This window comes from Papaver somniferum, chromosome 10 (genome assembly GCF_003573695.1).
Source record: "Papaver somniferum cultivar HN1 chromosome 10, ASM357369v1, whole genome shotgun sequence".
NCBI classification, from domain to species: domain Eukaryota; kingdom Viridiplantae; phylum Streptophyta; class Magnoliopsida; order Ranunculales; family Papaveraceae; genus Papaver; species Papaver somniferum.
The window spans coordinates 58,496,496-58,520,664 of record NC_039367.1 but is presented as its reverse complement, the minus strand read 5'-3'; the positions used below and the strand labels follow the sequence as shown (position 1 = coordinate 58,520,664).

The window sequence follows — 24,169 nt, the reverse complement described above, 5'->3', positions numbered from 1 at the left end:
AACTTTTTGTCTCATAAGAAGTAGGAGATAGAATAGATAGACTTTTGAGTGATAGATAAGTTCAAGTCTCCACATACCTTTTTGTTGATGAAGTTCCACGGTTCTTTAAGTAGATCTTCGTCGTTGTATGATGAATCGCCATGAAGTCCGACTTAGCTATAATAGACTAGAAATCAAGACTCATAGTTTTGATTACTAACATTGACAAACATGCTTGATATAGCAACGCATGCGAGGTCGACCGAGCTATGCTCTAACAATCTCCCCCTTTGTTAATTTTAGTGACAAAACTATTAATACATATGGAATACAAAAAAGATAAAGTTTAGCGGCTCCTATTCCATAGTCTAATCTTCAACGTTCCTTGAAATCTTCATCCTTCCAAGTACTCCAATGATTCCAAAGGTTATAAGTTTAGCACCACCGTTGTTGAAGATCCGTAGCTATAACAATGAGAGAAATCGAGATTCTCGATCATTATTATATAGTGTCATAGTATCATTATGTAACATCAAAGTCCAATTGTATCACGACTTTAACAACAATACTATGGTGATATGTATCACTCCCCCTTAGTCAATACTCCATCTCGATCATGGAAACCACTCCCCCTTACACAATGATCTGAAAACCATATGTATTTGTAGTGTGAACTACATTATTTCTCCCCCTTTTTTCAATAAAATTGGCAAAGGTAAAAGAACGGGATCATAATGAAATTTTCACAAGAGACATTTCATAGACTAAAAGAAAAAAATACATACCAACTTAATTTAGATGCAATCATAAAGCCGAAGCTAAATGCATTCATCAAGGAGTTTTAAGATACAAGATAACCCCTATAAAATTCCACAGCCGCACACCCCGCAAGATATTACCATTAAGCACAAGTTCAAAAAAACTCTCCCCCATTTGATGTCATTCTCGAAAGAACAACAAGAGCGGCCTTAATTTCGAAAGAAAAGAAGGATTTTTTTAATTGGACACCGAAAACCATGGAAATGGTTTTCTATATCCAAAACTCAACCAAATTAATCACAAGTAAACCCATGATTAATTTAATCGGAATACGCAACTAAATCAAACCACAAAAGTGATCAACTTAATTGATTGTGCTCAACATAAGAAAACTCATGGAGCTACGACTAGGATAACCACATGGAGATGACTACCTTAATCGTTCAAATACTCAATATAAGGAAAACCTTACGGAATATACGACTACATCAACCAATAGAACATGATTAATATACAACTACATCAACACAAGAACTTGTGGAATATATGAAAAACTCAACTAGATTAATTACAAGAGAACCTATAATTAATCTAATTGGAAAACACAACCAAACTAAATACCGAAGCAATCAATTTAATTGTCAAAAGATTTTGCTCGACAAAAGAAGACTTTCGGAGCAAATAACTAAATAACCAATCAAGATGATTAATTTAGTTCAAGAATGCTCAACATATAGCATCTCATGGAACAACCAACAAGGCCAATATTAATCGACATAGTTGTAAGGTGCTCAACATAAGATACACAATGGAGCCTTCACGGTAAAACATAACAAAATGGTTCAATGAAGATCAATACCGTGGATAACATACAAGGATCTATTCTATTTTCCATCACTATTTGTATAACGACATAATAGACTTTATCCTTGTCAAACAAAAGATTTCATCCTATTTTCCATCAATTAAATGACCGCATATGCATAACTTTTGTATTTGTCAAAAGTCCATTTATCCTTTCATCAATATGAATATCAATTTATGAACGACTTTACTTTTGACACAATATGGGACCTTCAAGTTCACGGACGTAAACAATACATATCCCATAAAAATATTGCAATACTTCAAAACAGATTAATACTGCAATCATATCATCCTCCAAATATTTTTAGAATTTAAAACAAATAAACCTAAAAAATAACATAAGAAGATGAAAACAAAATAGCTATGTGTAGTCACAATCTTCGTTATTCAAAACGCTAGTTATTCTTCCAACTAAACCAAAAATAAGACATACTAGGCAACAAAAGACAAGCTAGAGAGAATCATACTCCATCATTTTCATGACAGCGAATAGGGATATGGGCAGTACAGGATCCTCACAAGACATGGAGTCTTCGGGCTTGTGAACGCCAGCCTTGACATGAGGAAGAAGATAATCTGTCGAAAAGCTCTTTGTATCTTACAATTATCTCTTTAATATCCTTTCTTATCTTATCAGTTTTCCTTTCTTCTGGAATGATCTTCTCAACAGGAACAATGTTGCATTTAGAGACAAAGCGTTGAACTTCCTCAGGACGATGTTTATTAAGACGTCTATTCTGCCCTTGAACATTGGAGGAACTCACTGTACTGACTTTCCTGGTTGCATACACAGGATAGGTACGAAAACCAATTGGCTCAATCATACGGATGTCAGTCACACCTTTGAGAATCAAATCTAGGGTGTGTTGAAGTTGAACTAAGGAGTCTTTATTCAACTTGGAGTTTCTCTTATGTCTAACAGAACACTTAGTCTCACAAACAAGACATACCTTTTGATCATAGGAATGATTGGAGGATGTAGTCTTAATATTACCGTCAGAAGAGTTGTCTCTTTTACAGAATTTCCCAAGTTCATGATTGGAAGAAACATTAGGAACATCTGTATTTACTTCTGAATGTAAAGCATCATAAGTTCTTGGTACATTAGATTGCTTTGAACATCCTTGAATGGAGAGTTTACTCAAACGGCGTTCAATATCCAAGGCATCCTTTTCGAGGCTGGCCTCAAAAGTCAAGCATGAAGACTGATCTTCAGCGTTGCCATGGACTTTGCAATCTCTTACAATACCAAGAAGAGCATTGACATGGTGTTTTAGCTGATTCATTCTAACAGCTTCAATTCTAACAAGATTTAGAATCAATTTACTCTCTTCAGCTGTATCTCATTCATTAGAAGAGAAGGTCTATTTCGAAGAGTAATCATGAACACTCATGCCATTGTTTGTCTGTCTCGTCGAACCACAAGGTTTGTATATATTCGAGATTGAACTTTTCTCTTTAATAGATTTAGACGAGAGAGAATCTTTATTACTGGTGACGCGTTTATCAGAGATAGTACTCTTATCCATAGAGTCAGATCGCTACAAACACATACTGATGAGGTCTTAGTGTGTTTGCCTGCTCTGATACCAATTGGAAAAGCGGGGGTCGAACAACACCACCCAATATTTCGCTTAGCAATCTGTATGGACTAAATCCGAAAAACTTTGTTAGAGAATCAAGTAGACAGTCAGACTCAATCTAGATTAAATTATCTCAAGGAGTTAATATCTCTCTCTTGATTTAATTTTTGCTCAAGCTAAAAACAATAGCGAGTCTTTATCAAATACAAGGAATAACTTAGACGGTACCAAAGACAAATATCCAAGGATCAATCAATATCAATCAACAACCAAAGGTTTGGATTTCCAATTGATGATCTTAACACACAACCTGTATTATTTCAATTATGTAAAATATAATGCGGAAAAGAAATAACACAGACACCGGAAGTTTTGTTAACGAGGAAACCGCAAATGCAGAAAAAACCCGGGACCTAGTCCAGATTGAGTACACATTGTATTAAGCCGCTACAGACACTAGCCTACTCCAAGCTAACTTCGGACTGGACTATAGTTAAACCCCAATCAGTCTCCCACTAATTCAAGGTACAGTTGTACTCCTACGCCTCTTATCCCAGCAGGATACTGCGCACTTGATTCCCTTAGCTGATCTCACCCACAACTAAGAGTTGCTGCAACCCAAAATCGCAGACTTGATAATAAACAAATTTGTCTCACACAAAAAAGTCTATCAAAGGATAAATATGTCTCCCACAGAAAAACCCTAGGTTTTGTTCCGTCTTAAGATATAAAATCAAGGTGAACAGGAATCAATTGATAATCCGGTCTTATATTCCCGAAGAAAAGCCTAGATTAATCAATCACCTCTCAACAATCCTTCTTGACTACACAAGTGGTTTGTCGAGAAATCACAAACAGTGAGACGAAGATGTTTGTGACTTCTTTATCTTGCCTATAGGAGAAATCTCACGATCTCAACACAATCAATAGATTGTACTCGTACGATAGAAGATGCAAGATCAGATCTCACAACTACGATAAAAGTAGTATCGGTCTAGCTTCACAATCCCAATGAAGTCTTTAAGTCGTTAACCTGGTTTTAGAGAAGAAAACCAAAGGTTAAAGGAGAATCGACTCTAGCGAGCACACTAGTATCACATAGACGTGTGGGGATTAGTTTTGCACAATGCTAGATGTCTCATTTATATAGCCTTCAAATCAGGGTTTTGCCTTAGTTACAAAGCAATCCATATTCACCGTTAGATGAAAACATGATTTATATTCAAGTTAATATTTCTCAACCGTTAGATCGAAAACTTAGCTTGTCACACACACTTGGGTAGACGTTTACTGGTTTTGTGAAAACCGTGCCCAAACGTTACGTGTATGTTGGTTCAACATAGTAACCTAAAAGGTTAACTATATGAGCAATTCATATTAACCTAGTTCTTCTTCACCATAACTAGTTCAACTGACTCAAATGAACTGGTTAGAGAGTTGTTCAATTGCTATGAGATCTTATGTAACTACACAAGACACAATTGAAACAAAGATGATTTGATTCGATGAATCGGCTTATGAACTTTATAGCCACGGTCTGCATAAAACATTCCTTAGTAATTTAAGTTTCATGTTCAGAGCACATCTTTAGATCATAACCCACTCAAGTTCGCAAACAGGTTCGCGGACTTAAGGCAACCGGCAGAGTTTTCCAAACTCAGCAGAAAATCTCGGCAAAGAGACTTCCGCCAGTTCGCGGACTGAGTTCGCGGACTTGAACTTCACGAACAAATTTGGAATCCTAGCAGAAATTATCGGTACAAGAACTTCCGACAGTTCGCGGACTGAGTTCACAAACTGGGTTCGCGGACTTGGGAAAGCCAATTCCTCTGGTTTCTCTCAATCAAAAAAGTTCGAAAACTTCGGATTAAGGAATACATGGTTATGTAATTTAAACTCTCATTCCAATCATTGAGACATTCTCAGAGGACGTTATATAGCCGTTATTCACAGATCGTTTTACGTTAGAGCAATTCTCAAAGTAATTGAAACTTTTCATGACTTTCGTCTCTAGGTGAAGATAAACTTGATCAAAGCGAAACGCTTTACCAACACACGATTTTGAGAAAAAGATAAGTAGTGAATACTCAGCTCGAAATGTCAAATGTGTATGATCCAGTCTATATAACATACGATTTTTTGTCTCATAAGAAGTAGGAGATAGAATAGATAGACTTTTGAGTGATAGATAAGTTCAAGTCTCCACATACCTTTTTGTTGATGAATTTCCACGATTCCTTGAGTACATCTTCGTCGTTGTATGATGAATCGCCATGAAGTCCTTGAGCTCAACTATACTTTTCTATCCTAGTCCGAGACTTAGCTATAATAGACTAGAAATCAAGACTCATAATTTTGATCACTAACATTGAAAAACATGCTTGATATAGCAACGCATGCGAGGTCGACCGAGCTATGCTCTAACAGTAGGGTTTTTTTTCCCCCGGTGATTTCGAGTTCTGGATTTCGTTATAGTGGAGGTTTCTACGATCAATTCAGTAGTTTGAACGATGTTTGTTTGGTTTTCAAAGATGGTTTTCGAGGATTTTTTTTTTTTTTTTGGGGGTGGGGGGGTGGGGGGGGGGGGGAAGGTTAAGAGAGAGAGAGTTTTTGGATGAAGTGAACAAATGAGCTATAGAGGTTGAAGTTATATTATACCAAGGAAGGTAATAAGGTCATCTTACGACTAGAGATGTTTATTAAATTATCTAGGGCCACGAGAAAGTGACACTAGGGCCTCAAGAATAAAACTCGCATTTTCAGAGTTGTAGGAATAATTTACTCTATTGTAAATCAGAAGACATATTGGGAGTTAATAGGATGTATGTTTTGGGAGCTGAAGTTTTTTTTTTTTTTTTTTCCGGCCAGATGAATTCAGTCTCGCGTCGTTGCATAGATAAAGAATAGCAACTTAAGCTTTTGAGAAAGCAGAAGGATTTTTTTGAAGTCTAAAATATGTATGTCAATCGAATGTCCGATATCCGCGAGCCCGAATCGAAAATTCAGAATGTTATCCTAAATATTGGATATCATAGGAGATTTTCATCTTATCAAGATTTATACAATAATGATACATCCTGTAAGACACCATAAGTTCAAAATTGATGGATTGGATGCGAATGACTTAAATGGTGTTTTTTATTATTAAGATTTTAATAGAGAGGCAAAATTAACAAAGATGACTTGAATTCTGATAAAACCTACATGTAGGAACCAAACACAGTTATATTAAGAAGTGTGTGAAGGGTTACAAGGGAAAACTAGGGTTGCACTATTTGTAGAGTATAGTAAACCACTACAGGACATGACATAAAGCTAGAGAAGTAAAGATAAAAAGAAACTATGCGCTAACACTGCGCTTACACTCATACTGTCCAACACTCCGCCTCAAGTTGATGCTTCCAAAAAGTGCATTAGATTGGTAAGACAAGAAATAAACATTACAATGCCAAAACCTTTGGTAAAAACATCAGCTAGTTGATGTTGAGAAGGAACATAAGAAAGCTTCAGAAAACCATCTTCAACCAATTCTCTAATGCAATGATAGTCAATCTCGACATGCTTTGTTCGAGCATGAAAAACAGGATTGGTTGCCAAGATGTTTGCTCCAATATTGTCACAGTAAAGAATAGCAGGCCCTGAGAGAGTAACATTCAGTTCTTTAAGCAAATAGGATATCCAAAGAATTTCTGCACTTGTAACAACTGGGGACTTGTACTCTGCTTTTGTGCTTGAACGATAAATGGTTGGTTGCTTCTTTGATGACCATGAAACAAGAGATTTACCTAGAAAGATGCAGTATCCACTAGTGGATTTTCTAGTGTCTGGTCATCCAGCCCAATCTGAGTCTGAGTAGGTTGTAATAGAATGATAGTTTCTAGCTGACAGAGTTACACCAAAACTAATACTCCCTTTAACATATCGCAAAATGCGCTTAACTAGTTAGTTGTAAGTGAGATGTTGTACATGCATGCATAAATTGGGAGACATAATTTACAACAAAAAATAAGTCAGGCCTGGTAAGTGTGAGATATTGCAAACCTCCAACTAGGCTTCTGTAGAAAGCATCATCATCTAGAGAGTCACCATTGTAAAGAGATAGTCTTGGTCCTGCAGCCACAGGAGTATTGGAATGAGCACAGTGAAGCATATCAGCTTTGGCCAGTAACTACAGGGCATACTTTTGTTGTGTGAGAAGTATAGAACTAGAAGACATGATGCATTCAATACCAAGAAAGTAGTGTAGTTGACCCAAGGCCTTCATAGAGAACTCTTGATGTAAAATGGTCACAAGAGAATCAAGCAAGTATGATGATGAACCAGTGAGAAGGATATCATCTACATATAGCAGTAGAAAAACATGATGCTTACCAGAAGAATAGTGGAACAAAGAGTGATCACAAACTGACTTATGAAATCCATGTTCTTCAAGAAATTTGTTGAACCTTTCAAACCAAGCCATGGGGGCTTGTTTTAAACCATAAAGAAATTTTCTAAGATGACATACATGAGTAGGTTTTTGGTCATCTATAAAACACCTTTGGTTGAGCCCTATAAACATTTTCCTTGAGAAAGCCATGAAGGAAGGCATTGGATACATCCAACTGCCTGATATCCCAACCAGTTGTGACAGCAACGGTTAACACACATCTAATTGTTGTAATCTTTACAACTGGACTGAATGTCTCTGAATAGTCCACACCATCTTGTTGAGCATATCCTTGTGCTACCAACCTTGCTTTGAACCTCTCAATTGTCTCATCCGAGTTATATTTAATCCTTTATACCCACTTGCTGCCAAGAACATTCATGCCCTCCTCAAAAGGAACCAAAACCCATGTTTCATTATCTATGAGAGCAGTGTGTTTAGCTTTCATTGCCACCACCCATTTAGGATCCTGAGATGCCTCTTTGTAAGATTTATGTTCTACTTCAGATGTCAACAAGGACTGTAGAGCCAATGGTAAAGAAAGCATAGTAGATATGCGAGCTACAAAGTCAGAGGGTAAAGGTTTTGGCTTGGAAATAACCCTAGATAATCTAGTAGTGATAGTCCTGATTGGTAGCTGAGTGGGTGGTGTAGGAGCAGGATCTTCATTTACTGCTGGAGGGGATGTTATTTCTGGAGCTGGAAGGCATTGGAGGACAATTTCCAATTGAGAGTGTCACAAGGTCAGAGTCAAAAAGTCGAGAGACAAACTTGTCCATAGCATATGGAAAGACTTGTTCATCAAAAGTGGCATTTATGGATATAAAGTCTTCTTAGTTATAGGATCGAAACATTTATAGCCTCTATAGAGAGGACTATAGCCTAAGAATACACATATAGTAGACTTAGGACTCAGCTTATCAGATCTATAAGCACTGAGATTAGGATAACAACTGCATCCAAAAACTCTAAGAAGATTGTAATCAGGAAGTGGGTCAAATAAAACTTGAAAGGGACTGCAATAATGAAGAATCTTACTAGGGGTTCTATTGATAAGGAATGTAGCTGTTAGAAAGGAATCAAACCAAAAATGTTTGGGTAATGATGCTTGAAATGCAAGAGTGTTTCCCATTTCAGTAATGTGTTTATGCTTCCTTTCAGCAAGACCATTTTGAGCTTGAGTATGGGGACATGAAATTCTAAGAGTAATGCCACAAGAGTCAAGAAATAGTTTGAAAGGCCCTTTTGTTAGCTCAAGAGCACCATCACATTGAAAAGATACAACTCTAGAGTTCAAGAGGTTTTCATTTGTTATTTTGAAGTGCTGAAAACATTTTAAGCTGTCACTATATCCAATGATATCTGCTATAGTCATCAATGAAATCGATGTATTATTTAAAACCATCTAGAGACTGCACAGGGGAAGGACCCCAAATATCACAATGAACAAGTTGCAAAGGAGAAGTAGATACTCTAGCTGACAGAGAGTAAGGCAATTTGTGATGTTTTCCTAGTTGACACTCATGACAAAGATATGCAATGGTGTTTGAAGACAACTTAATGACAGTAGAGTTGTGTGACTTACTTAGGATTTGATGAGAGGGGTGACCTAACCTCTTATGCCAAAGAGAAGGGTCAGCAAGTATAGTACTGTAAGAAACCACAAGAGCCAGTTGAATAGGATAAAGATTGTTGCAAACTGGACCTTCTGCCACTACTTCACTTGTATTAAGATATTTGATATTATACCCCCAATAAACATCTCTAAAGAAACACAGTTATCCTTGGTAAACTGAGCAACACAGATTAAATTCTTGCACAAGGATGGAAAAATATAACATTCTTCAACACCAAATCAGCATGGAGAATTGAAATTGTAGCAGTACCAACATGGGTAATAGGGAGGAACTTACCATTGCCTACCATAACATGCTCAGAACCTTTGTAAGGAGTAACATCATAAAGCAGAGCTGAATTATTTGTCATATGAGCAGATGTTGCTGAATCTGCAACCCATTGAGTACTAAGCACAATCTCAGTAGGAGTAGAGGTTGAGATCAAAGAGCAGGTATAAAGTGCTTGAGGTGATGACTCGGTGAAAGGTTCATGAGGTGGGGATGTATTTGATTGTGGTGATTCCACATAAAAGGCTCTGGGTTGTTGTGTTGGTTTTGCTTTTGATGATTTAGGTGCATATCTAAATCTACAACTATTTGCAGTATGATCATTCTGTTTGCAGATTTGACACTCAATTTCAGAGAAATCAGTGGGTGTAAAATAGTCTGAATTGTTATTACTCCATCGTGGAGAATGGTTCTGAGGTGGGGGGTGATACTGAGGCAGATGGGAATGATATTGGGGTTGTGGAGGAGGATATTGATATTGTGTATGAGTGCCAAGAACCACCAGTTCCCTGTGAACGAGGTCCTGAAGAAGAAGATGCCCCATTTTGTTGATTCTTATGACCACCAGAAAATTCTCCCTCGAGTGACAAGATGACCCATTCTGTTGGTTCTTATTACCACCATAACCACCACCAGATTTCTTACTAAAAAGGCAGAGGGTGCATTAGTATATTCAAGCATAACAGAGGAGTAATGGTATTTGCTTTGGAGACATTGTTCATGATGAAGCAGCTTAGATCGAAGCTCATGAAACATATATGGAGTCTTACGATGTTGAGCAGTAACCACAAAGTGATCAAACTCAGAATTTAGACCATTTAAGACGTGTAAAACAATATCTTCATCAGAAATTGAATCATTTATGGCGGCTAGATTATCTACAGTTTCTTTAAGTGAACTTAGAAACTCATAGGTAGGAGTATTACCCTGTTTAATAGAGTATAGTTGACGACGCGTAAGATGTTTACGAGCCACAAATTGATCATTGAACTCCGAACTCAGATAATCCCGCACCTGTTTAGAGGTTTTCAAACCAACAGTTGCAGTAGAGATAGATCTGGTAAAAGTAGCATTGAGACAGGACAGAACAAAACCATCCATGAAGATCCAAAATAGATACTCAGTGTTCGTAACATTAGCTCCATCTTGACTGATAACAGGTGCAGGACACACATAAGATCCATCCACAAAATGAAAAAGGTTGGTACTGGTAAGGATAGTCTGAAATTGATGTTTCCAGAGTAAGTAATTTGCATGATCTAATTTGAAAGACTCGAAATTAGAGATATCTTGAAATGGGAGAGTGAAATTAAACTTTGGAGCAGTAGGGGTACTAATACTCTGTTGTTGTAAGGCGTGAATCAGTGATTGAAGAATCGAATCTGATGTAGCCATACGTGATGGAAGAAGTAAATGCAGAAGAAATTATAATTTCAACTGAAGAGATAGAGTAAATGCAAGTGTTCTTGCGCCGCCAGGATCGAGATTATGGTTGAAGTCTTTAAAGAGATAAATCTGATACCATGTAGGAACCAAACACAGTTATATTAAGAAGTGTGTGAAGGGTTACAAGGGAAGACTAGGGTTGCACTATTTATAGAGTATAGTGAACCACTACTGGTGTGATGATAAGATGCACACAAAACACTTGCAAGTATACAAGGCCAAGATTTGTAATAAAATGATGAGTAGGGGTTTGTCCACAGGGAGAGGAGCATATAAGAAGTTTTCCTAGGCTAACAATGGTGACAATGCACTAAGGCAGTGAGCAAAACAAGGTAAATGGCATGAACCAAAGATGCAAGGTAAAGCAATAAAGAAATAGTTAAGAACCACAGCAGGGAAAGATAACAGACAAGGTAAATCAGCAAAGAACCAAGGCTTGGAAGCCAAGGGCAAGGTGAGTTTGTGCACTGACTTCAGTGCACAGTAGCTACAAAGTGCAAGAAAAAAAAAGGCAAGAAAATAACTGAATTGCAAACACACAGGACTGAAAATATAAGTGACTGAAAGGGAATTGGTGGGTAAGCCAAGGCTTATGATCCACCTTGTGTCCTAATCAAATGACATGTTTCTAGGTTATGTTTGTTCCTAAGCATACATCTAGAAATGGAAGAACACCAAATTGCTCACTAGTCTACCCCTAGCATTGGCTGTCTTTTGACAGTACAACCAATCACAGGCTCTATGAGCATTGGTATCTCCCATTTGCTCAATCAAAACACAGCAACAGGAGAACCATCCTAGCTTCTAGTCACATGACAGTGCACAAGGCTTCACTGAGCCTTGGCCTGATGCTGATTAGCTCATGTTAACCATGATGTAGCAACATACATTCATCATAAGATATAAATTAGACACAATTAGCAACATATCAGATAACTAAAAACATGTGCAATACTCAACTGTTCACTGATAAGCACTGAAATTTGAAGTTCATTAAAATTTAGCTCAATTCTCTACTGGCTAGTCCAGAGAGATATACAGTGTCCCCTACACACTTCACATAACATCCATTTATACCCAATTACACATTTAGGGTTTTCCCCCAATTTTCCCCAAAATAGTGAAATCAGGTGAAATTGATTTACCTAATGTTGATGAGATACTCGCTCCATCTCGTCGACCCACTCTTCTTCTGCTTCTTCTCGTTCCTCTCATGCTCCAATTGTTGCTTTAACATCACTTATATCCCCAATTTCTCACCTAGGGTTTCAGTGAGCAGAGAGATGAGAAATTGGAGAAATTAGTGATGTTAAAGAGATAGTACGTGATGGTGATGATGGGCTTAGGTAGAGTAGATTTGGGGAGAAGATAGTGGAGTGATTTGGGGGAAGGTAGTGGTGATGGAGACGGACATGGTGGTACTGTTGAGGGGGGTGATGGAGGAGATGGGTTCGATGGAGAAAGGGGAAGGGTGCGTTTGTTTGGGGTGTAGGTGCTCGGTCGCTAGGGTGTGAGGCGGGTCCATCAAGAGGTGATGTTTCGTGAGATGGGCCGTGGGATGTGAAGCTGGTAGGTGGATCGGATGGTTCCTCCTGAAGAGGTTGGTAGCGACCGTCAGATTTTTTGATACAACGAAGTTAACGGCTCTAGATGGGGTTAGGTGTTGTAGTGTAAGGCGGAGATATCAAACGTTGATGAACAGCAAGGGAGCGACCGTTGGATTCAACTACCATCTATTCTGAAGGCTTGGAATTTCAGCGCTGTGGTGCTTGGCAGAGACTTCAGATTTTGATGCTCTATGAAGGAGCGACCGTCGGATGCTTCTGAGAACTGATCTGGTGGCTGAGAACGGAGGCGTTTTTGTGTGTAGAAAATGAGGTTGTGCGCACCATTCTTCGCGGCTTCCTTGCGTGATTTCTCCCGGCTTTTCACTGCTTTTCTGCTCTTTTCGCTCCGCGACTCATCCAATCTTTATTTACTACCTAAAAAATGCAAAATTAAGTAAGAAAAATATTTATTCTTGAAAACAATGAAAATACAGAATATGGGATAAAATGTAGAATTAATGCATAAAAGATGAGTTAAATTGCCAACAAAAAGGGATAAATATATACATTATTTGGCACTCATCAACTACAGGACATGACATAAAGCTAGAGAAGTAAAGATAAAAAGAAACTATGCGCTAACACTGCGCTTACACTCATACTGTCCAACACTACACAACAACAACACACACATATATATATATAACAAATGTCATGGACAACGCCACAAAAAAGAAGAGTCCTAACAACAATCACCATCTTCATCATATACATTAGTTCCAATGGCTAAAAAAATTGTAAAACCTGCATACCAACATCATATACACATACACAAGAGTTAATCATCGATCAAGAAACAAAGAAACAACAAAAAAAGTACAATTAATCATGGATCAAGAGTAACAGAAAAAGACTTAAACCTACCGGCAACAAAACACTAAATCCATATATACTGTAATAAAATTCATAACCAGGACAATAGCATAACAAATCATTGTTGCAAAATACAAAGTACAATTATTACTTGTTTTCTCTCTGCCTGTCAAATTCTAGCGCTAAAAATTCGAAAGAAGTGGATGTTGAAGAAGTAAGAAGAATATATAGTGAATACATGTAAATACTATATTATCCATATATTTTACGAAAATTCAATATATACATGTCCTTAAAGTAACGGGCCCGGGTGTCCAATGGTTTCTTGATAATAGGAATCCAAAATCCGCTGGGTCTCACAAATTATCCCGTCACAAACCCATCAACAAAATAATCGAATGGCCGAATCGGATTTGCGGATTTGATCTCAAATGCTCACCCACATTCACACGTTTGGATCAAGAAATCTGATCCTTGCGATCAATACACTTCAGGAGAGATAATTTAGATGAGGTATACAACATGCATGCACAAAACGATTCGAACCGACGTAGATCTGGACCATTTTATTGTCACTAACTTGTGGAAATTATATATATATTCCTCATTTGTAAGTTTTTTTTTAAGCGTCAAAAACATACTAATTTTATTATTATTATTTATTTTTTTGATAAACAAGGAACCTTTTCATTAATGGAAATTCGAGGTTATAATGAATTTTAGATCGCAAATAAGAGAATACAAAGTAACAAGAACATACCGTAAAAGTACAATACCGAGAAATCCTACAAGAGAAAAAGAAGGATCACCGGAGTAAGACAAATACAAGTATGAGTAAGATCCGATTAAATTAGAGGAAGAATGATTTTTCTCAGAAGTAAATTCCAACCATTTAGTTTATTTTTCTTCTTTAGAAAGATATGCTCCCAAAATAGGAGTGATTAGTCCAAATCTCTTGTAACTAGTGATGAAGCTTCCGTCATCAAAGTAATCACCGATGAAGATGAAGATTTTGTCCTTGAAGAGCATCACTATCGATCTTGGAACCCAACCCAATAACCAAGAACCACCATTAAAGCGAAGATAAACCTCAAAAGAGTAGATAAAACCACCATAATGGTGTAAATAAGTAGAAAACATAATGAAATTAAGCTAAAACTACTGACAAACCTAGAAAACAAGAAATAATGAAGAAATCTGCTCAGATCCGATCCAAAATGGACCATATCCGAGCAGAAAAGGGTTATTTTTGATGGTTTTGTCGAAAAAGAACGAGTGAGAGAGAGAAGAGAGAGAAAGAGTTTTTTTTTTTCATTACAAGAATATACTCGCGTCAGTTTAGTTTTACTAAAATTTAAAATGTACCCTTAAATGAAGAAAAATATTTAAGTAATACTCTCTTAATATTTCTCAAAGAAAATATTTTTTGAGAAAAAGGTGCAGATTTCTTACGTTACGTTGACGGGAGTATGCGTTGGACTTGCCAGAACATCCTGCCCTACATAACGTATGCGTATAGGCACATTATGCCATGCTTGGAGTTGTGGTACTATAGATCTGGTATATGATGTCCTATACCTGGCTGGTTACCATGAGGTGTCATTGTGCTGTAATTGCCTCCAGGTAGGGGCAATAAAGAATAACACAAGTTATCTTGAGTGGGGAAACAACAAAAAGATTATGGCTGCAGTTTTTGCAAACCTTTTAGATTTGCGGTAGCTATGTTGAAACCACTGTGCCAGAAGTGTTGGGTTTACTTATCAAGCCACAATGCAGTTCATGGAATTCGTCTGGTTTTAACTTAAAGAAAAAAGCAAAAAATAAATAAAAAAATCTCGAGCAGCACAATAAAGGTCCTTGGATAATCTGTATCAGTAGTATATGTTTTTTTCGCAGAGTATGGTTGACAAGACTCATTTAACATGAACTTTTTCGCAGTCTACCTGGGGATGACATAAAGAGCTGATAACATAGATTGATCACAAAGGAGAACCATTGTGATGATGCCTTGTGGACGGCATATCTGGGTATAATAGGAGAAAGATGTGCCGCGTGCATCAAAAGGCATAGTCGATAGTACCTCCACTCAGTTGGCAGTTGCCAGTACACGATTGACAAATTAATCAAAATCAAACCCTGAATTATCCCCATGTAAAACTGCACGTAAAAATGCCGAGGACTTGAGATAATGAGAAACCATTAAATTTTGGGAATCTAATCGGCCATTAACTTGTATGAAAACGACGATTTCTTTGAAAGTGACTCTACCAGAAAAGAGAGGTCCCTCTGCAACTCTCTCTCTCTCTCTCCAGTCTTTCTCACTCTATCTGTGTTATGGAATTTTAGCCTTCCTATGAGACAAACCACTCACCACATGAGACTGAAAAAGAACTTATAATGTACATTCTTTTTTTTTTACTTTCCTACCCAAAGACGATTTTCATTTCCGATTTTGATCTCTTGGCATGAAAATTTCCAAGTCCTTTAAAAAGGATTTCTCTCTTTCATTCTTTTTTTTGTTTCTTTAGTTTTTATTCTTATTAACAATTAGTTTTATTGAGTGGGTTTTCTTGTCTTAGCTAGATATCAGAGTTGAGGAGGAGGAGGAGGAGGAGGAGAAATGGGGTGGAAATTCTGCAGAAGTCTTTTCTTTAGAACAAGAGCAACATTGAAGAAAGTTGTGGTTAAGAATGAGAAGGGGAAGAGATTGAAGTTTCAGTATGATCCTTCAAGTTATGCATTGAATTTTGATGATGGATTGAGAAAAGAAGCTGATAATCAGATAACTGGTTCCTGCAATGGTGAAATAAACTCCACGTGGGTTTATGTATTGTGGGTCAAATCATACTAGAACAAGAACAGAGAAAGTCGTGCAAATTCAAAACTTTACCCTGTTTTGCTTCTTGCCAAGATTCAGTGAGTGTTCACATCATTACTGTTTCTTTTCTTGCTAGGGTGTGTAAGTTTCAGCTGGTTAGATAATTTTAATGTATTTATTTTACTTTCTGTGTTTTCTTTTTCTTCTTAGCCAATAGTGGAATGAGTTTACTATGGGTGTAAATCACTGTCTATCTTCGAGAATTGCTTAAATTAGGTACATTTGGGAGTTGTGAACACGAACAGTGCATTTATCTACCCCCTCCTTTCAAGATGTCTTACCAATTTTCTGCCAATGAAACAGTGTTTTAACTCCACAATTTTTTTTATTTTTATTTTTTGAAGAATTCCACAAAATTCTAACATTTAATCTCTGCAATCTGCATTATGTCTTAGAATGTCTTGGTTACAGAACAAAACGAAGAAGAGTTTTGATATGGCATGGTAATCCACAAATATCAATCATTTGATATGCTAATTCACAAATTTTTATGAAACAGCAGAATGCTCCAACCACGGCCTTACTTCACCTTCAAAGTTTTCTCTGTTTCATTTTATTTTTATTGCAGAAGAAGGATATGATCTTTTTTATTTTAGCTAACACATTGTTCAATTACAAATTCTTCAAAACCCCAAAAAAAAAAGTGATTACAGATTCGCAATAATGGCCGATCTCCTTATACTTGTGGTAGGTTACGGGAAACGATTTAATGATAATGTCTACGGAAGGTAAAACTGAAAGGGCTAACAAGAGGGTAAATTGTGTGACCGGGGGCAAGAACAAGTGAGCAATTTATCTCTTACACAGACGGCACACAATTTATCGTCTCATAGCAAAAGGTATTGTGACCATAAGAGCTATCCGTAAATAGTAAAATAATATCAGAGTCCGTGTACTAATAAACAAAGACTAATCCAAAGAACTATGGAACAAAAAAGTGTACTGTTTCAAACTGGATTATGGATTTGACTCAACTGCAGTATCATCAGAATGAATTGAGTGTGTTCTACTTGGGAAGCTTTTACTTCTTGGAAGCCGAGTGGTCTTCAAGCACACCAGTTGATAAATCTTTGATGTGTGGATACAAAGCCTTTTCATCCAGTTGGGATTGAGCCCAAACCAGCATCTTCAACAAACTAGGCAGCTTTGGATCTGTGGTTTAACAATAGAGGGAAGGATTGCGCATAAAATTATTTTATTAAACTGACCAGAACAAAATAGATAAACTTCCAGAATCACATACTCCAGGTTAGGCAAAATCATTCGAAATAAAAACTAAGAAGTGCATTGAGATACAATCAAAAAAAATCTCAAGAGTCATTTAATATGGGTGGTGGCGAGTCTAGCGACAGACGACAGACTACCTACATCGTTCAAAGACAATGACAAGTGCAAAATGTCGTCACTAGGGCAGATTCATGACCCAACTGGGCTGCACCATATGTTTTTCCTTCATTCGTATTCAATGCTCTAGGCAGTCACCCCCACTCCTGAATCTATAGACAAATATAAACTACCCTACGTCTTGTACATAAACTAGAAAACTGAACAGCCCGAGCATCAACGGTTAAGTTGAAAATCATGGTGATCATTGAGGACCTAAATAGTCATAAAGATAAAGATGCACAGTATGAACTGAACTATATATATTAGTAGTGAAATTCATTCATATTGCAAGGACTGCAGAAATAAGAAAGAAATCCTGATAATCCAACCCCATACCTTTTTCATGATTCTGGCTAGTTAGAATGGCTGCATTCACCTCATTTGCTGTTTTGAGACGCTGTGATATGTCCAAAAGTCCTCCAACAGGACAATCAGCAGCATTCTCAAATGCTAACAACGCAACTGTTTTCTCTAGCTCTTCAAGAAAGCTTTGCTGCAGAACACTTAAGATTGGTTAAAGATTAGTAAATAGATCTTACATAATACGAGGAAAAAAAAATTACCATCATAGAAGAAACAAGATACTAAAGTTTCAAATACATATGCATTCCAAAAAATTCAAGGGATTTATCATCTGAAATGAGATAACAAAAAAGAATTAACTGTTCGATTTCAGACATAAAGCGACAACAAACATATAAATAAGGAGAATATTTGTTACGTTTTCTTCACCCCTTGGAGCAAGTTCCTCCTGAGCAAACTCCAGAGCTTCTTCTGTTTTTCCGTTGCGAATCAATTCTATTAACTTTTGTTGTTGGAGAAGAAAAAATAGCTGTGGGTTTGTATCCAATATCTGCATAAACAAGCAGATAGCCAATGGAGATTTACTTCAGATATGCCATAGAATTATGTGAAATTAACATCCAAAGAAACATTAAGTAACTATAACAGTTTTGTCAATTTTGAGGTGATAAGAAAAGTGTGACTGGCTAGATACGTGGCCCTTGGGGTTTTGATTTGATCAAGAGATCACCCTAGTGGAAAGTAAATGTGAAAAACAACTAGCTAAGATCACGTAACAGTTAACAGCTGTTGAAGCTAACCCCGAAAATTCCTAAGATATTAAGTTGAACAACAGAGTTATAGGTGTTATGTGGCATGATATAGTATATCAAAGATAACTGAGAAAAACAAATATCAACAGCTCTTTTCCTGGTGCAAGCAAGATCAGCTGGACTAACCCACTTTTCTGTTTTACGTTTACTTGCCCAGCTTTTTTGACCATGTCTACTAACTGGTTCTTTTTGATTGTGTTGCTTCAGCACTCTATTTATTTTTTATTTTATTAAGACGGGGCTTGCCTTCTTATACTTCTACATCTAGGCTCCATTTATACGAACTGAACCATTATGGCAAAGCAAAGCTTAACTCATAGACAGAAATTAAAACACAAATATCATTTGATTCCTCAATCCACAAAATCCAAACATGCAAGGTTCCTTTGAAGAACGAGGTGGTGAATTTATCAAAGTTATTGCGATACAATATACTGTACAAAGTGAATTAAATATAAGTAAGACTAAAAGTCTAAAACACAAATTAGAAGGCAGGTAGGAACCAACCTCAGGATTCAAGTCATTAACTTTCTCGATTGCATCCTCAATATCCCCACAATGTAAAGCCTTCTTCACAGCCATGCGTTCAGTTATTGATGCAAGATCTACTAAAGCTAGTTATTGCTAAGGAAACACAACTTTATTACAAGCATTAACTAACAAATTAAACGAACCGTTACCTAATTATGACAGACGCCATAATTAATCAAACAAAACAGATTGAAACAAGTAAATTATGTATAAAGGATACGTTCAGTCCCAGATTCCATCTTGAATCTCTCTGCAGCTTCAACATAACCCTCAGTGACAAGATAATTCATCACTAATTTATTCATATCTTCTTTCCTAATTTTTACCTCATTCAGCTTTTTCTCCCACTCCTCCCTAGTAATCACTCTCTTTGATGTACTCTACACAAGATAATTCAATTTTATTATGCATATCAAATTACTTAACACATACATTAAAAAAACTTGAATTCACCTATAAAAACAAGAAAAAGTGGATCAATTTTAAAAAGATGATTGAGAAGCTAATTACCATCCTTGTTGATCTCCACCAGCTGATCGAAACACCCCAAGAATTGAAGAACCGAAACCCCAACAGAAGTTCAATTAATGTGACAGTTTCAAGACGACGGGCATAGAAGGAAACCCTAGTATGACTCAAGTTTTGGGAATTTTAATAAGACATGTAAATTTACTGTTCCAATCCGAACTGTAAGCGGGATAGTACCTATCTAAGATTCTAAAGTGGTAGTTGGTTCGGGTAAAAATACACGACGATCCGGTATGGCCGTGACCGTTAACGTGGCTTTAACGGCCGTCAGTACGTTTTTTCTTCTTTTTTTAAGAAGGAAGAAGCCTAAATTATTTAGAGTTATTTTGTAAAAGGGTCGTATGTTTAATAGCTAATTAGGGTTTGGGTCCTAAAACATGCAGTTGATGTATTAGGGTCTTAGACTGACTTTGATCGTTTAATTTATTACCTAAATGCCCTTACAAAATATTTGAATGACATTATATTCTAACCCAGTTAAATTTCAAAGCTACACAACAAAATATTTGAATGACATTTCGTCGAACAGTTTAAATGCATTTTCAGACACACTTTTTTTTTCCCAAACCCGTAAGAAGAAGACTGCAAATTGATAAACCCGCCACCATAATTCTCAGAGGAATCAAACTCTTTAATCTGTTCTACTGCACATAATCAATAACTCTCAATGGTTCCAACTTTCTTCAACCACATAAATTGAATCATGATTCAATAAAGAACTTGTTATCTTAACCAAGTATTTATCCAACAGATGATTTAAAAGTTGTAGATGAAATCTGATGATGCAATATTGTAGATGATGTAGAGGGAGTGGGAAACCAGGAATACCATCATGGGGATCAAGAAGGTATGCAAATTGTTCATCCTTAATGAAACATCAAATTTAATGACAAAAAAAGAAAAAAAAACACCTAATTGGCCATTCAAAACAAAAAATCAGTGAAATACCTACATGGGTTTGATGTGGTTCTCGTTTTCCCGTCAAAGAGTAATTGATTTGGGTCTTAACTGGATGAGCAGACAAACAATTCTAATTGAATTTACCAGCCTTCAACATCAAAACCTCAGTTACAAAATCACAACATTGGTTTAATCGAAGACAGATCAAGTCTCCAGATTCGGTTAAGTACCAGAAGACGAACCACTTCAATTTTGCTTTTAGGGTATTTAAATGGAGAGATGTACATTCGAAGAAGAAATGGAAAGTATGCGAAAGATATTAACTTTGTCAACATTTAAACAATCAACGCTAGTAAACCAATGGTCAAGGTTTTCTGGAAAAATAAAAAAGTCAACTAACAATTTTTCAACCGGTCAAAGCCAATCTAAGACCTTAATACATCAACTGCATGTTTTGGGACCCAGACCCTAATTAGCTATTAAACATACGACCCTTTTACAAAATAATTCAATTATTTATTCTCATTTGAATTGAGGTTTAAAGTATTACATAAAAGAGGTAGTAGATTGACACACCATCATGTTTGATCATGATACATTTAGTACACAGGAAATCCTAATGCTAATGTTTACATTGCTGATGGTTTGTAATCGTATCGATTAAAAGAAGATGATTCTTACAGTTGAGAGACAAGAGTATATATGATCGATGATTCTAAACTCTCACAGACTCTCTTATGTTTCCCACGTGTAGTGCACACACTCACAACTTACACCACACATATTCATTCACACACTTACATGTTATTACCCTCCTTCAAGCTCAAGGGGGCTTGAAGAGGCTAATTGAGCTTGCACACATGACTAAACAAACAATATTGGTGTAGATGGTGGATTTTCGACAAAGGCTAAATTCGTAAACTCATAATTATACGAAGCTCTGATTCAGTAATCAGACGTGAGTATCGAGACACGGGTCTCTCATCGAATTCTCAACGAAGAGTACTTTCTCTCAGAGTACATGTAGATATGTAGTCTCACAACTGGACAAAGGCATATCTCATGAATACTGAATACTTTCAGTGGTTATTTCTATATAGCATCGCGAGATGGACGGCTCCTATACAGCTTGCTCTGCTAGTATATAACGATAACGTCTTCAGAAACAAACAACAAGTTTACCCTGACTATATAAAGGATATGACTTATCGGCAAGCTCGTATCAGGATAATTAATGCTCCTAGACAGCTTGCTCTGCTAGTATAGAGCCACAAAGTTAATTATTCCTAATTACAATCGCTCATATTCCATGGTCGAATCCACGATTGGTCCCAAGAATGACAATAACAATTATTCTGATTCTATGATCGAATCCACAGCTTGATCTCATAGAATAGCAATAACTATATTATCTCATTACTCCGATTTCATGATCAAATCCACAACTGATCTCATAAATGGAAATAGATAAACCTTAATTACTTCGATTATACGGTCGAATCTACGGTCCCATGGAATGGTAATGCTCACTTCATTATTATGAATTCGTAGTCGAATCCTCAGCTGATCCTATGAATTAATAATAAACATCTTATTACTCAGCTTTGTGAATTATTGTCCACTGAATTCCACAATTAGTAATAAATAATCAACAACCGGGCATCTGAGCTACCTCTAAGTAAGCCCCGATTCAAATGGTGAAGGTGTATTCAACGATGATACACTAACAGTCACTGCACGAACGAGTATTTCAAAAATACAACGAAACGATGATCCTATGCAAAATAGAGAAGAAAATAATAAATAATTAAAAATATTGACCAGGGCGCTGGGAGCACGGACACACGACCGACCGACCGTGTCGTGGTCAATTCCATGCCAGTTTTATATTTTTAACGCATTTTTATTATTTTCCATGATTTGATGAAAATTCTCTCATTTTATCAAATCTCCTTCGTCTCAAGGAAACTCCTCGGTTTCATGGTACTTCCATAAATTCATAAAAAATAATATAAAATTAAGGAAAGGAGTGTGGGGCGTGACCATTGGCCAACCGGCCATGCCTTGGTCCCGACCGGCCCCACACCCCATGATTCCTTATTATTTTATTATTATTATTATTATTATTATCATTATTTTTTTTTATTATAAAAGGGAGCCACTAAGGCATTTATTAATCAAAATCAATATTACAAGAGATGGTGGGTAGCCTAGCAACAAGTTGGGCACCAACACCTTTCTGAATAACAATTCCTAGCCTATGAAAAAGAGAATTGCCTATCTTAAAGTTGGCATCATGTCCTACCATGCAATTCCTTAATCTCTTCAGGAAAGTTAATAAATCCGTACTAAGCTCGCCAAAACTGGAGAAATCCAAAACACCGAATCCATATCCGAGAGAAGTGCAAACATCTAAGTATTTAGTGTTCTTGCGAGTAATTGCTGCAGAAATGGCGTGACCTGGTACGAAGTGGCATGACTTAGCACTGGTAAACGGATAGACCCCAGTGACATCGAAACAAACATCCTTGCCATCTATCCAATTATAAACCATGATGTCCGCTGGCCGAAAATCCTTATTATTGATGACGCCCAAAGAAACCTCTTTTCTAGCCACAACCCCAGCTCTGTAACACATGTCTGCCAGAATATCTTTTACTAAATCATGTCTGAATTTAATCCCGACCTCGCTAGCACAATGGATAGCGTGGTCTCCAAAGATATCCATGAGTTTGCCACAACAGGTACATTTATTACCTTCCTCAAAAAGGGGTATAGCTAAACGATATTGTAAGACCGAGCTAAACTGCCTGGAACCAACTGCCTGGTTGAGCCCAGGAATAGGTATTGCCTTAAGGAAATCCATAGCATGATCAGATCTATTACATTGCCAAACAGTAGCTTCACGTGTAGAAAAAGAAAAGCAAGTAAGTACCTTTTCCCTGATAGCTCCAAAGTAGATAGCAGCCAATGACTTCATGTAATGAGGGGCGACATCATTAATGTTGAAATCAGAGAGGGGGATCTCACAAGCTTGTGTGAAACTATGTAAAGTAGTATGGAAACCAAGGCATAAGTCGGTTGTAGCAGGCAGCCTCAAAATAGAATTCTGCAAATGCTGGGTCTGTGCCTGAGATGCAAAGTAACAGTACTGCATAATATCTGTCATAGTAAGAATACCCAGACCACCATCTTCGGTTATTATTATTATTATTATTATTATTATTATTATTTCTTTAATTTCATGAAAAAACTCCTTGATTTCATGGTATTTTTGCACAAATCATCAAATAATAATAAAATAAAATAAATTATGAAAAATTGTGGGACCGGGCTTTGGCCGGCCGACCATGCCCTAGCCGGTCCCACACGCCCCTTTGTTTTATTATTTTATTATTATTAGTTTTCCTTGAATTCATCAAATTCCTTGATTTCATGGTATTT

At 36.8% G+C, this 24,169-nt stretch overlaps 1 protein-coding gene across 1 annotated transcript; it reads right to left on the bottom strand.

Moving 5' to 3' along the window:
• Positions 1 to 17,053: 17,053 nt before the first annotated feature.
• Positions 17,054 to 19,994, bottom strand: LOC113315045 (protein GID8 homolog). Its single transcript, XM_026563349.1, has 6 exons — positions 19,808 to 19,994; positions 19,518 to 19,677; positions 19,274 to 19,380; positions 18,373 to 18,504; positions 17,988 to 18,144; positions 17,054 to 17,417 (listed from the first exon to the last, which is right to left on the bottom strand). Exons 1-6 carry the CDS (start codon positions 19,808 to 19,810, stop codon positions 17,287 to 17,289), a joined length of 690 nt encoding a protein of 229 aa, XP_026419134.1. The 5' UTR covers positions 19,811 to 19,994; the 3' UTR covers positions 17,054 to 17,286.
• Positions 19,995 to 24,169: the final 4,175 nt, after the last annotated feature.